We start from the raw sequence: 13278 nt of genomic DNA, 5'->3' as shown, positions 1-13278 counted from the left end.
TAGTAATTATTCATTGAATAAGGAATTGTATTTTTTTTTAGAATTACACAATATAACGTAAACGTCCACAATGCACGCACACTCATCCTTATGAACACACGTACGTAAACCCTACCTTTATGAGCACCTCCGAAGGACTGCCGGCAGATCTCGAGATTCATGAAGTCACCACAGTCGCCTGCCGTCGACGGGGACGTCGCCTGCCGTCGACGGGGACGTAGCCTACCACTGAAAGCATAGCGTTATTAAATCCTGAAATAAATTCAGAAAAATACGAGCATCCGTATCAAATCGAGGACTTAACCCAGGTGGACAGGTTCCACCACAATGGACCCGACCAACTGATCTATGATTAGTTCGTAAATAAGGAATTGTATTTAACTAGCAAGACATGCACGTGGGCTGCAACGGAAGAAAAAAACTATCAAAAGATACGTGTATTGATATAATTTTTATATTATAAATTTATAATTTATTTTATGTAAATTAATATCGGTAATAATATGACAATGCCCCATTAAATCCATATCAAATTAAAATGGAAAAATTGGATTTGTACCATGAAAGAACCAGAGTTTAGAAAAATAGCATCCAAAGATTCAGCTTGAGCAATTTAGCATCAAAAGATTGCTGTGATGTTGCCTTCTACCATTTCCGTTAAATTGACGTTAACTGCAATGCTGCGCTGCACTACGACCACCACCGCCCCCATAATGGTGCTGCGAATGACATACGTTCCCATGAACCCCAAGGGGGCTGCTCCTGTGTCTAGTCCTCGTCATCTAGGTCCATCACGGCATAGAGCTTTCCTGCTCTGCGTCTCCGCTAAGATCTCCTCAGGGGGCTGCTCCTTCGACTTCAACGTTAACGGGTAGCCGATGGATGCTCCATAGCCGCCGGCCATGGAGCAAGAGCTGCGCGGATGAGGAGGGGCGCGGCGTCTAGCACGGGGAAGAGGAGATGACAATAAGCACCCATGCAGCCGTAACCGTCCTCCTCCGCCACCTTGGCCTGCGCGTCTTCAGCCTGGTTTCCTCTCCGGCTACTGGGACGCTGAGAGGTAAAGGGTAGAGGAGGTGCGCGCACCATGTACGAGAGGTTCGAGAAGCCAGTGTCCCAGGCGAGGAGGCCTGCCAATGGTCCTCGCACACCCTTATGCTGCTGCGTGCGTGTGTCACTTCCTCCTCCCTTTTGCTGTGTGTGTGTTCTGTTCTTACGAGTTGGGTGGTTAATGTGTTAGCGGGGAGTTAACAAAATTTAATGGAGGCATCTTTAAATGCTATGTTTCTAAAGCTTAATCTTTGAATGATATTTTTCTAAAGTTTGCATCTTTTAGTGGTACAACCCCAATTTTCCCTTAAAATATAGTTTTGACAGATGTTTTCTCTGTTATGATGTACATGAATATTTACTCGCTAATATAACATAACTTTAATTTCCTTACTATCAATGTGTCAGTAGAGTTAAATATAAGTTTCAAGATTTCCTTTAAGACCCATGAAAATATCTATACCTAATACTTGTTTATTAGAGAAAGATCAAGGTTCAAAGAGTCGTAATAGTATATTTATAGCAATGGAGTTTGATCCTTGCAACGGAACCTACAGTTTATGGTGCAGTCAACGACTTGCGGCTCGGTGATTTATTTAAGGATTGCGCCATCTATCCCAATGCATGTTGGTGTCGGACGCCATAGCATTGTTGGACGCATCTTGTAGTCAGACACTATATCATCATTGGACGCATGTTGTTCTAACTTACATGAGCATGGCTCGTGAGTACAAGTCACATGGGGGACATAAATTAATTCCATATCGGTGCTGGACAGCATATGGGCATGAGTTCAAATCATGGATGGGACAAAGAGAAGCGCAAAGGTATTGTAAGAAGTAAAAAAAAAGGCAGTTGGAAGAATCCTTTGCTCTCTAATATCAAGTATGTAGATGTAGAATATAGATATAAATTAGACCGGACAACGAACTGCTCAAGATTTCAGTTTACAACTTCATTAGTACCATTGATTGATCTAAGTTGTAATAAAATTAAGTTTTATTTCTAATCAAAACTATATCAAGAATCTAGTGGTGAGAATATTTGTTTATTAAAGATACAGAAGGGTTAATAAGGATTCAAAGACTGATAATATTATATTATATTATTGGAGATGATCCAGTAAAAAAATATTGAAAAATTGAACAAAAAGGACACGAAAGAGACTCAAGATATTCCTCCAAAACATAAGAAACAATGAATGAGAAAAGAAAAATAAAAAAACAGAATGGGAACTGGAAACAAACGCCGAACAGAAAGAAACAGAACAAACGCGGAAAACAAACCTGAATGGGTACGTGGTGAAACGATGAACAGAAAAGGTAATCCCAGCCGAAATAGAAAAGAAAAAAAAGCTCCGAACAGACACGGGAAAAACAGGCGAACAAAAAAATAATCATAGGTTACCGAGCGGTGGAAAGTTGGACGAAAAAATTTTAGTGGCAGAAATTTTGCCTCGATAATAGAATAATAGATAATAGATAGATATAGATATAGATTTGAAAGCTGAACTCGTCATATGGATAGCTGCAAAAATGAAAACGTAGGAATTCTTAGGCTCTTGCAATCGTTTTCGAGATCAAATTCCAACAACATAAAAACATCTCCAATACTACTATCTAAAACATGGTTCCTATTTTTTTTGTTTGAGTAGCCACCTACTTTCAAAGGGCTTGTTTTCACATGACTATCAAATTTATCTTAATAGACACTATCATGTGGGACCCACTTTCCATTCTCCAATTATTCTTCCTCGCTCTATCAACTAAGCTATGCGTATCATGCATGAAGGGAGACCACAATGAAAGGGCCGACAGGGAGGGAGCTCTAGTGGGCATTGAGGAGGAGCCGGCGAGGGCCAGTCGCATCTAGGCTTGCTGGACATGGAGGCACCATTGGTGGAGAAGGGGCCACCGGCGGTTGGTGGTCCCGCAGAGGGAGGTGTCTCATGGGGTGGAGAAGTGCCAGCGGTGGCTGTGGAGGCATGGCTAGGCCCGCGCACCAAGATCCGGCTGCGGGGATGGGTTTGATGACGGTGAGGGAGGCGTGTGGTGGTGGCAGACGTTGCGGCAGCAGGGGAGGTAGCAACGCAGGCATTCACGAATGGGCAGAAACCGTCGAACTAATTTTTAGGTGCCTATCTGTTACATAGATGGTCTATTGGGTAGTGCTGCTGGAGATGCTCTAATCCTGTTTTTCCCTTCCTATACATTCAGAGAGTCGACCGGGGTCATTCGGACTATCGCTTCCTTTTGGGGGACTTAGCATACTCCCCAATGCTAGGCTCTCGTCACAAAAGCAATATGAAATCCCAATAGATCTAGGCTAAAGTAGCTAGCTAGTCCCTATACATAATAGGTCTTATTCTAACTGATCATCACCATCACCTATGTCATCTGTAGTCTTGAAGTTGATATATCCTGAGATAACAAGTAGCAATGAACATAAATGTCTACTTTTTTCTTTGTGCTAGTTAGTTAGTTTTGGTGTTGCTGGCTGAACCAGAAGGGTCAGTTAAGCATAGTTGACAGAAAACACACCTTTTGGCTCTAAACCCATGGAGACATGACAAGGCTTCTACATTCTTTCCTGTACTCACTAACAATTATCCAAGTAGTAGAGAATGCAGCCTCTGATGCTATAGTTGAAGCCGCTACAGGAAGTACATCTATTGCCATGCGTGAAATTGTAGGGTATTTGGTAGAATGCATCATCCGCCATTACAAAATATCGAAGCTCTTTTATGAGGGAAAATATCATTTTGTCTTGGCTGAGATTTTTTCAAAGCTTTTTGATAATACACATCAAGATCATTTTTCAATTTCCTCCTTTTTTGTTGTGTAAGGTGTTGTTCCCTTTTTGTCTAGTCATCTTTGTCATAAGCAATCTCATTAGTTCGCCTTGACTGAGAATTGTTGTTTACATCAGGCAGCATTGGTGAATATGTAGAGAACAAATCCTTCATTGTTGTCTTCACTTTTTCAATACATATGAGACCTTTATCAACAAAACCAACATCCAATAGAAACACTACAAAATTGAACTTGAACCTAAGATCTATTACAATTGGAACACAAATTTGCAGCAAAGATAGGTTCCATTACTTCTGAAACTTCTCTTTCATCTTAACCAGCATAGCTACAATAGAAGGACCTTTATATGAAACCTCCTTTACTATCCTTTCTTTGACCTTCTAGAGGACATGGAATAGAGGTTTGATGTTGGGAACAATGAAACTGAAACTGCATTTGTGTCAGCATAGAAAATCTTGGATATGATACAAAGTAGATATGTCATTTCCCATTCTAGAACAGATGGTATATCTATAATGTAACTCAGATCATGTGAGTTCAAACATTCAAATATTGTCTTGTAATAATCTATTGCAGACTTCAGTATTAGGCAAGTTGAATTCCAACGTGTTTATATATCAAGAGGACACTTCTCACACCACTACAGGAACTGCTGGATTCCCCGAGTGCCGGTTGCACTCGGGGAAGGCCAAGTTGCACTCGGGGAAGCCTTCCCCGAGTGCAACACTCGGGGAAGAGCCTCCGGCTAATCCTCTCACGGGAAAGTCGCCTTCCCCGAGTGTCAAAAATCGTGCACTCGGGGAAGGCTTTGCCGAGTGCCGTGCTGGCACCGGGAAGACTTGACGCCGTTGGCCGGCGGCCGACGTTGTTTTTTTTTTGATTTTCTTCCCCGAGTGCAACACTCGGGAAAGATTTTTGAATTTTTTTTTTAAATACTCTTTGTCCGAGTGCCGAAGTTCAGGCACTCGGGGAAGAAATTTGTTTTTTTTTAATAAAAATCCCTCTTCCCCGAGTGCCACAGCACAGGCACTCGGGGAAGCCACCTCTAAAATTCTTTTTTTTTGTTTTTTTGCTTTTCCACGTAAACAACAAAGCATATATATATATATATACATATATATATATACATATATATATATATATATATATATATATATATATATATATATATATATATATATATATATATATATATATATATATATATATATCACAAACCAAACCACAAATCAACACCAATATGTCACAAACCACATTTATATATCACAAACGACCAAATTTGTCCGAAATCCACAATATATTACAAACCACACGTTCAAAAGTACACACTATTCCAAGTTCACAAGTTCAATAAAAAAACGACTCCGAAGGCGGCTCACGGCGACTGTGAGGGGTGGGACGCCCCAGCGTGCGATCCCGGCGACGGTCCAGGTGGGGATGGCCCGACGTGCGATGCTGGCGACCCTTCGACATGGTTCGACGCCCCACCCGATTGATGCTGCAAAAAAGAGAAGAGATTGCACGTGAGTGACAAGATAAAAATATAAGGAGTGTAAAGAAAAATTGAAAATTTCGGCAGCACCTCCCCTGCATGGGGAGGTTTCCAAAACCTGCAAGAAAAACGTCGGCACGAAGGCCGACAACCACATTTCCAGCACGAAGGCCGACACATCAACAAATCCGGCACGAATGCCAACACATCAACAAATCCAGCACGAAGGCCATCACTAGGTTTGACACTAAGCATGAGCAAAGAAAGTAAAACATCTGTACTCATACTCACCGGAGTAGACTCTCGATGATATGGTGGTGGTGGTGGTGGTGCAAGCAGCTCTGCTGGAATCTCCCAACCTTGTTTCTGCCCAAGTTGTTGCACGAACTTGAGCAAACCATCTTACTGGACCTCCAAAGCTTGTACCCTCTGACGCTCGGACTCCCGCTCGGCCCGCTCAGCCTCCCTCTCAACTAGCAAACTCTTCTGCTGAGCCTGAAGTTGCTGCAGCTTGGCCTACAATATTTGACCCTAATGTTTCAATAATGCAGAGCTAAGGAACATAAAAGTGAAAGAACGACGAATGAAACTGGAATACTTACCTGGATTGAAGCCACCGCTGTCGGCCGTTGGCTTATGGGCACGCTAGAGCTCGTGCTCGCTGCTCGTAGGCGGTTGAGAGGAGGAGTATAGCCCGTCTCGAGGATGCCATCGCCCATGTAAAACCGCCCATGCTTCTTGCCTTGCCCAATCCTCATCACTAGCTTAGGATCAAGGCGCTCCTCGGTCCTCGAATCGTAGTCCGACCCGTGGACTAACCTTGATGCCTCCGTGTACGAACTGAGGCGGGTGTGGACGCTGGAGTTGGTGTACGCCTCTGGGCCCGCATCCGGGTTGTACTCAATGTTGGACTTTGCCGGGCCCATGTGGGCCAGAGCATACGCCGTGAGTTGGCCAATTGGCTGGCCACCGTGCGCCACCTCCTGCGAGAAAGACAACAACATGTGGTTAGAAATCATGCAGAATTGAGCACGGCTAGATTAGACAAGTGGTGGAGACTTACATATGTCTTTTTGTATTTGCTGAGGGTGGCGCTGCCCTGATGGTGAGGTACACCTGGCATCAGCATACGGTGCTCGCTTTTCTCTTGGTGCGCCTTCTGCCAGTCCGCGTCCAACCATCTATCCACTATAGCAGCCTAGCAATCGGGAAAGGTGGCGCACCAGCTCGGAATCACCTACAAGCCATCAGAAGATCAAATTAGGCATAGTTAATCTAAAAAGAGATCAATAGGAGATGTTTTTTATTTACCTGTAGGTACTGCTCCCTTGTCAGAATCTCTATCTCTCTTCTTGCCTGAGTCCTGTTCATTCTTCTATTACGGTAGGTGACGTTGTAGTCAATGTGCGCCTGGAGGCGGGACTCGTGATACAAGTCCGAGACACGCCTTCTACAGGAAGCGGCAGCCACCTCATGCGCCCTTAACTCCTATCCCGGCTGGCATCTGAAGAAGTCCTACATAAAGACACGAGGTATCCATTATTTTATTTCAAGAATGTCCAATGAATGCAATGAATTGAGGGTCGTAGAGCGAGAAAGGCTTACCCACAACTCCGTAAGCACCTGATCCGCCAAGTTTAGGTGCCCAGCGGCGGGGAAGAGGGCGTAGTGGTCGAATGAGGGTATCTCTAGGTCCTCATCCTCCGACATCCACACTAGGCCAGGGAAGTGTTCCCTGCATAGAAGTCCTAGGATCCCATTGACATTGCGAGCCGGGACCCCCTCCTCCACAAGCATCCAGTTCCTGCACAAGTGGTTAACAATAGTTATTATTAGCTCTCATTATGATTTTTCAACATATCAAATGAAGAACATATGAAGTTACTTACCTATCCCCCTCGGGTGCAATCAGTGGGCGGCGGTCAACAAGAATCGGTCGCTTCGGGTGCTGGCTGGGACCTCGCTTATAGGGTTTTGAGGCTGTAGAGGAAGTCGAACCCCCTGCCCCCTCCTCGGACGTGTGCGGAACCCCCTCCTCGGATGCGTGCAGAACAGCGTCGTCGTACATCTGTGGAATGGCGTCCTCAGCCCACCAGTGGGCAGAGGTACGTCAGTCAGCCCTAGCAGAGCGTGAGGAGCCGAGGTCGTGGTCAGTCAGCGGCAGGCCCCCCCCGCCTAGGCCTGCCCCTCGGACTGCCTCTGCCTCTCTAACAGGCTCCATGTCTCTATCTCCTCAGCCGCTGACGTGTCCCTCGGTCTCGAGTAAGTCGAGGGACAACTCCTCCTAGTGGGTCCCATCACCTGCAATTAAAAAGAATAAACCATTATTAGTCATGATAAACAAGAAATACTTAGCAAGGGATGCAAAATAAAGAAAATGTAATTACAAAATAACATAGTATTACATGTATTTCTAATATTCTTCATGATTGGGATTATCTGGACGATAGGTATCGTCATCACTATCAAGAGCCTCCAAATCGTCAACAGCCTCATCCTCATCGCTGTCTAGTTGTAGTCCGTCAAGCATTTTCAAGTCTCTCAGGATCATGCACCTCATCTGCAGCTTGCTCGTCAACAACCCATTCCTCGTCTACTTCCATTTCAATCTCCCCAGGTTAAGTCTATCTCAAGCATCCCTGGTAGTCCCTCGTCTTGTTGATAGAACTCCCCGTCATGCGTGGGTGGGTTCAAGTTGTAATCATCATCGTTTGGGCGAGGTAATTTACCATGTGGTGATACCTTGTGCACAATATACCAACCCTGAAGACGTGGGTCGGTTTTGCACGCATATGGACAATAATAAACTTGACTGGCTTGTTGAGCCACAATATAGACATCATCTCCTTCATAGAAGGAATCCTGTCTAGTTTTCGACTATTCCAAGTTTAGGGGACTTTCTCTGTACTGCAGGTTTAAACCACTGGCATTTGAATACGACAAGCTTAGGTGCATTTTCACCATGGTATTCGAGCTCGTATATTTCTTCAACTATGCCATAATAGTCCTCCTGATCAGCGTCGGGCGTAACTACTTCCGGGCGTAAATACTCCTGGTATTCGTGGTCCTTGCATTGGCCCTGATTCTTCTCGTAGCCTGTTGTGTGAAAGCGATATCCATTCACATCATAAGCGTTAAATGACGAGACCTTACAGTAAAAGCCTTTGGCCACTTGTCGTAATTCGGCACTTATAGACAAATCACTTTGGCACTACAAGATCAAGCAGGAGAGAAATGAAATTAGGCAACTAGGAACGCCAAACTTGGAACGAGCTAAGTTGGTCAGAAGGTACCTTTCTTTGGAACCATGTAATGAAATCAACCTTGAAATCAGGCGAACCATGTTGAAGAAGGGTATCTCGTTCATGGTCAGAAGGTGGACTTGGATGATGCCAGTATTGATTAAAAAATTCTCTGCACCGACAAGCAACAAGGTTGTTGGATGCAGAAAATTTATGGAGTATGTAACAAGTTCGTTGAGAAACTTACCCCTGATACTTGTCGACTTCCTCAAGGTTCGTCAACACGTAGAGCATGATCTTGCGCCACTCTTCATTGGTCAATATCTTTTTGGATGCTCCACTTGATCTCCCATGTTGCCCTTTGAATAGGCTGAGGGTCGATTCATTTTTGTCCTCGTTGTAACGAGGGGGTGGATTATGCACACTTGGAAGGTTCTCACTATAGTATGATGTTGTGAAGTTTGACACCTCCTCACGAATGAATGCCTCTGCTATGGAAGCCTCAATCCTACCTTTGTTTCCACATTTCTGGCAAACAGTCTTTAGACATCTCTCTATTGGATAGCACCAACGGTTCTGCACGGCCCCCCCATTCGTACCTCATTCGGGAGGTGCAAAATCAAATGTTGCATCGACAAGAAAAAGCCAGGTGGAAAAATCTTCTCCAACTTACAGAGCAACTCGGGTGCCGTTTTTTCCAACTCCTCAACCACTCTCAGAGATATCTCCTTGGCACAGAGCTGGTGGAAGAAAAAGCTCAACTCTGCCAGCACCTTCCAGACATGCTCAGGGACGTAGCCTCGAACCATCGACGGAAGAAGCCGCTCAATCCATATGTGAAAGTCATGACTCTTCATCCCTAAGACTTTGCCAGTTTCTGGGTTCGCTCCCCTCCTCAGATTCGCTGCAAACCCATCAGGGAAACTTAACGTCTGCATCCATTCTATCACTTCCGTCCTGTGCTTCTTTTCCAAGATGTAATCAGCCTTAGGCCTTTTCCATGGTTTGTTGTCTCTTGGAGGCAGCATCTGTAGCTTAGGTCTATCGCATAGTGTTGCCATGTCTACTCTAGCCTTAGGGTTGTCCTTTGTCTTGTCAGGAATGTCCATGAGTGTTGCCCAAAGTGCTTCGGCGACATTCTTCTCAGTGTGCATTACATCTATGTTATGTGGAAGGAGAAGGTCATCAAAATAGGGAAGCCTCTCCAATCCCGGCTTATGAGTCCACATATGTTCTACACCATAGCCCACAAAGCGATCTTTCTTTGGCTTATCTTTCTTTGGATTACCTTTCTTTCTTTTACCCTTCTTTGGATTATCTTCCTGCGCTGGGACCATGAGAGCATCTATCTGAGCATGAACCTGGGCACTTGTCATCTTTTGAGGTGCACTAGTCATCACCGTGGCACCTTTCGTGAAGTTCTTGGTGTCTCTTCTGAATGCATGGTCAAGAGGGAGGAACTGTCGATGCTTGTCGAATGACGAGAACTAGCCACCCTTCTTCAACCAAATGAACTGTAGAGCTGCCTTGCATACCGAGCATGGATACTTCCCGTGGACACACCAGCCGGTGAATATCCCATACGCCAGAAAGTCATGCATAGAGTATTGGTACCAAACATACATTTTGAAGTTCCTCCTTGTAGCTCGGTCGTAAGTCAATACGCCTTTATTCCAAGCCTTGATCAATTCATCATAAACAGGCTCCATGTACACACCCATTTTGTCTCCCGGGTGTCCAGAAATTATCAACGTCAAAAATATGTTTTGCCGTTGAAGTAGGTCCTCGGGGGGGAGATTGAGGGGGATAGCGAACACGGGCCAACAAGTGTATGGGGCCGACATCATTCCATAAGGATTGAACCCATCCGTTGCCAGCGCAACACGTACATTACGGGCCTCTTCATCTTTGCCACAATGCTTGGCATTAAAGCTTTTCCATGCTTCACCATCTGCTGGATGTATCATCTTGTCTTTATTGTATCGAACACCATTCTTGTGCCATCTCATCTGTTTCGTGGACTCCTCTTTCATGAATAGCTATTGGAGCCTCAGTATGATCGGAAGGTGTCGTAGGACTTTCATGGGGATCCTCTCATTCTGCTCCTTCTTGCCATCACCTTTGTCTACCTCCACATATCTAGAGGATTTACACTTTGGACAGTACTTTGCATCCTTATGTTATTTCCTAAGTAGGACGCACCCCTTTGGACAACAATGTATCTGGTCATACGGCATCTTCAGTGCCCGAAGGAGTTTTGTTGACTCGTACAAGTTTAGAGGCAGCTGATGACCCACCGAAAGCAGATCCCCAATAATTGCCACCATATCATCGAAGCATTTTCGAGTCATGTTGTGCTGTGACTTCAACCCCAATAGGCGTCCAATGGCATCTAGTTGAGAAATCGATGTCTTCTCATGTAGGAACTTCTGTGCCGATTTCAACATGTCCAAGAACACCTTAGCGCTTGGCTCTGGCTCCTCCTCCCCATCCTCCTGCTCATCCTCCGTACGTCCTTCAGCGAACATCGCATCCGCATAGTCACCTAACCATCCTGCTACCCCGCCATCACCATCAAATGCCTCCAAGCCTCGTCTCACGACCTCCTCTCTAGGACGGTAGGGTTCACCATGGTGCACCCACCGGGTATAGTTTGGCATAAATCCATACTTGCAAAGATGCTTCATCATGACTTCCCTTGTTCTTCTTTTCTTGTTTTCACATTCGCTGCAGGGACAGAACGTGTCTCTCGCTCCCTTAGCTGCCTTAAATGCATGGTCCAAGAATTTCTCGGTCTTATCCATCCATTCACGGGTGATTTGAGACTGACTTGGGCATCCCGTGTACATCCACTCACGGGTATCCATCCTCTAGCATATACACATAACGGAGTAAAGTAACCATCAGTCGCATCTGCACGGCGTGCCTACTGTCTAATAGGTGAGGATAGGTCCTAATCCCACCCGCGGATGCATAGATGAGGTTAGTTTCCATGCTCTACTCCGATCCAAGACAGAATTTCGGCAGCACCTACCCGCTGCTCTCCCGATACACGTCCTGGAAGGGATTGTGTATCTAGAGAACAACAGGTAGGTGGTGCCGAAACTCCGTCTCGGATCCGAGCAGAACATGGAAACTAACCCATCTACCCATCCGCGGGCTGTCCAATTACACCTGGACAATCCGAAATAGATACGGTCATAGATATGCAGAGATCCGCATACCTCCAATCGTATCTGTTTCGGACGGGAGACGCCTAACTGGGCTACACTGATCTACGTACGACAACGGTAAGGAAAAGAGCTTAATTATACCTAGGGTGGCGGTGGAGAAAGGCTAGCGACGCAGTGGCGATTCGGTGCAGTGGCGAGTCGGCGCTGTGCAGGTAGGACCGCAGCGCCGACGAAGACGATCGAGGTCGCCTAGGTGCTCCGATTCCCCTACGACAGGTCCTGCTCTGCAAAAGAAGAAAAACAGCACTATAAGTACAAAATTTCGGCAGAACCTCCCCTGGATGGGGAGGTTTCGATAACCTGCAAGAAAAACCGTCGACACGATGGCCGACGTCCACATTTAGGGCACGATGGCCCACACATCCACAATTCTGGCACGAAGGCCGTCAACACATAAACGGCGCGATGGCCGACAACTAGAATGGGATGGTTCGTATACCTTGGGCGTTGGCGGGATGTGCACGCGGAGAAGAAGACGCCGACAACGGGACAGGACATGGCGACGGTGGCACCTCCTCCCCTTCTTTCTCCTTCTCCTCCCCTTCCCCTTCTTCTTCCTCCTTCCTCCTCCTTCCTCCACCTACCTCCTCCTTCTCTGCTCCCTGACCAGCGCCAGGGGCTGGGCTCCACACGACAGATGGACGGATAGGGGCCAAGCGGCTTGCCTCGGGGCTGGGGAGGGGGCGCACCGGCCGGACGGGCCCAACGCGCAGGGATAGGGGCGCGTCGGCGGGGCCGCGCCGTCGTCTCGGGCTACGGGGGCGCGCCGGCGGGGCCTGAGGGGGTCGCGCGGCGCGGGGGCTTGCGGGGGCGCGACGCCGTCTCGGGCTGCGGGAGCGCGCCGGCGGGGCCTGCTGGGGCGCACGGCGCGGGGGCTGCGGCGGCGCGCGGCGCTACGGGGGCTACGGGGGGGCGCGCGGGGCTGCGGGGGGCGCGACGCCGTCTTGGGCTGCGGGAGCGCGCCGGCGGGGCCTGTTGGGGCGCGCGACGCGGGGGCTTGCGGCGGCGCGCGGCGCTGCGGGGCTGCGGGGGGCGCGCGGGGCTGCGGGGGGCGCGCGGCGAGTGGCAGCGGCGCGCGGAGGGAGCTGGCGGCGGCGGGGTAGCGCACGGACGGGGCGGGCTGGCGGGTGTGGGGTGGGGTGGGGGTGGCCGGTTAGGTTTAGATAAGGCCTGTTGGGCCTTTTTTTTAAGTCTTCCCCGAGTGCCCTGTCCTGGCACTCGGGAAAGAGCCTCTTCGCCGAGTGCCAGGGAAGGCACTCGGGGAAGAATTTTTGTTTTTTTTGTTTTTTTACCTCATTTTTTTGTGAGGCCTTCCCACATTGTTTAAAACTGCATGTTCATATTTGGGACAATTTTGACTTATTTTGTTACATTTCGTTAGTTTTTTTCGTTTCGTTGAATTTTTTTTGCATACTTCGAATTTGAACTGCAGGTGCATGAAATAATGG

The 13278-nt window shown here is 47.1% G+C and overlaps 1 protein-coding gene across 1 annotated transcript; it reads right to left on the bottom strand.

The window, feature by feature from the left end:
- Positions 1–12410: 12410 nt before the first annotated feature.
- LOC136534279 (vegetative cell wall protein gp1-like) lies at positions 12411–12950 on the bottom strand (the record flags this gene model as incomplete). Its single annotated transcript, XM_066526732.1, has 1 exon — positions 12411–12950. A coding segment is annotated over one exon (540 nt), but the record flags the coding sequence as incomplete, so codon positions are not given.
- Between the last annotated feature and the right edge of the window lie 328 nt (positions 12951–13278).

This window comes from Miscanthus floridulus, unplaced genomic scaffold (assembly GCF_019320115.1).
Source record: "Miscanthus floridulus cultivar M001 unplaced genomic scaffold, ASM1932011v1 os_1742_1_2, whole genome shotgun sequence".
Classification (NCBI taxonomy): Eukaryota; Viridiplantae; Streptophyta; class Magnoliopsida; order Poales; family Poaceae; genus Miscanthus; species Miscanthus floridulus.
This window is presented reverse-complemented; position numbering and strand designations above follow the sequence as displayed.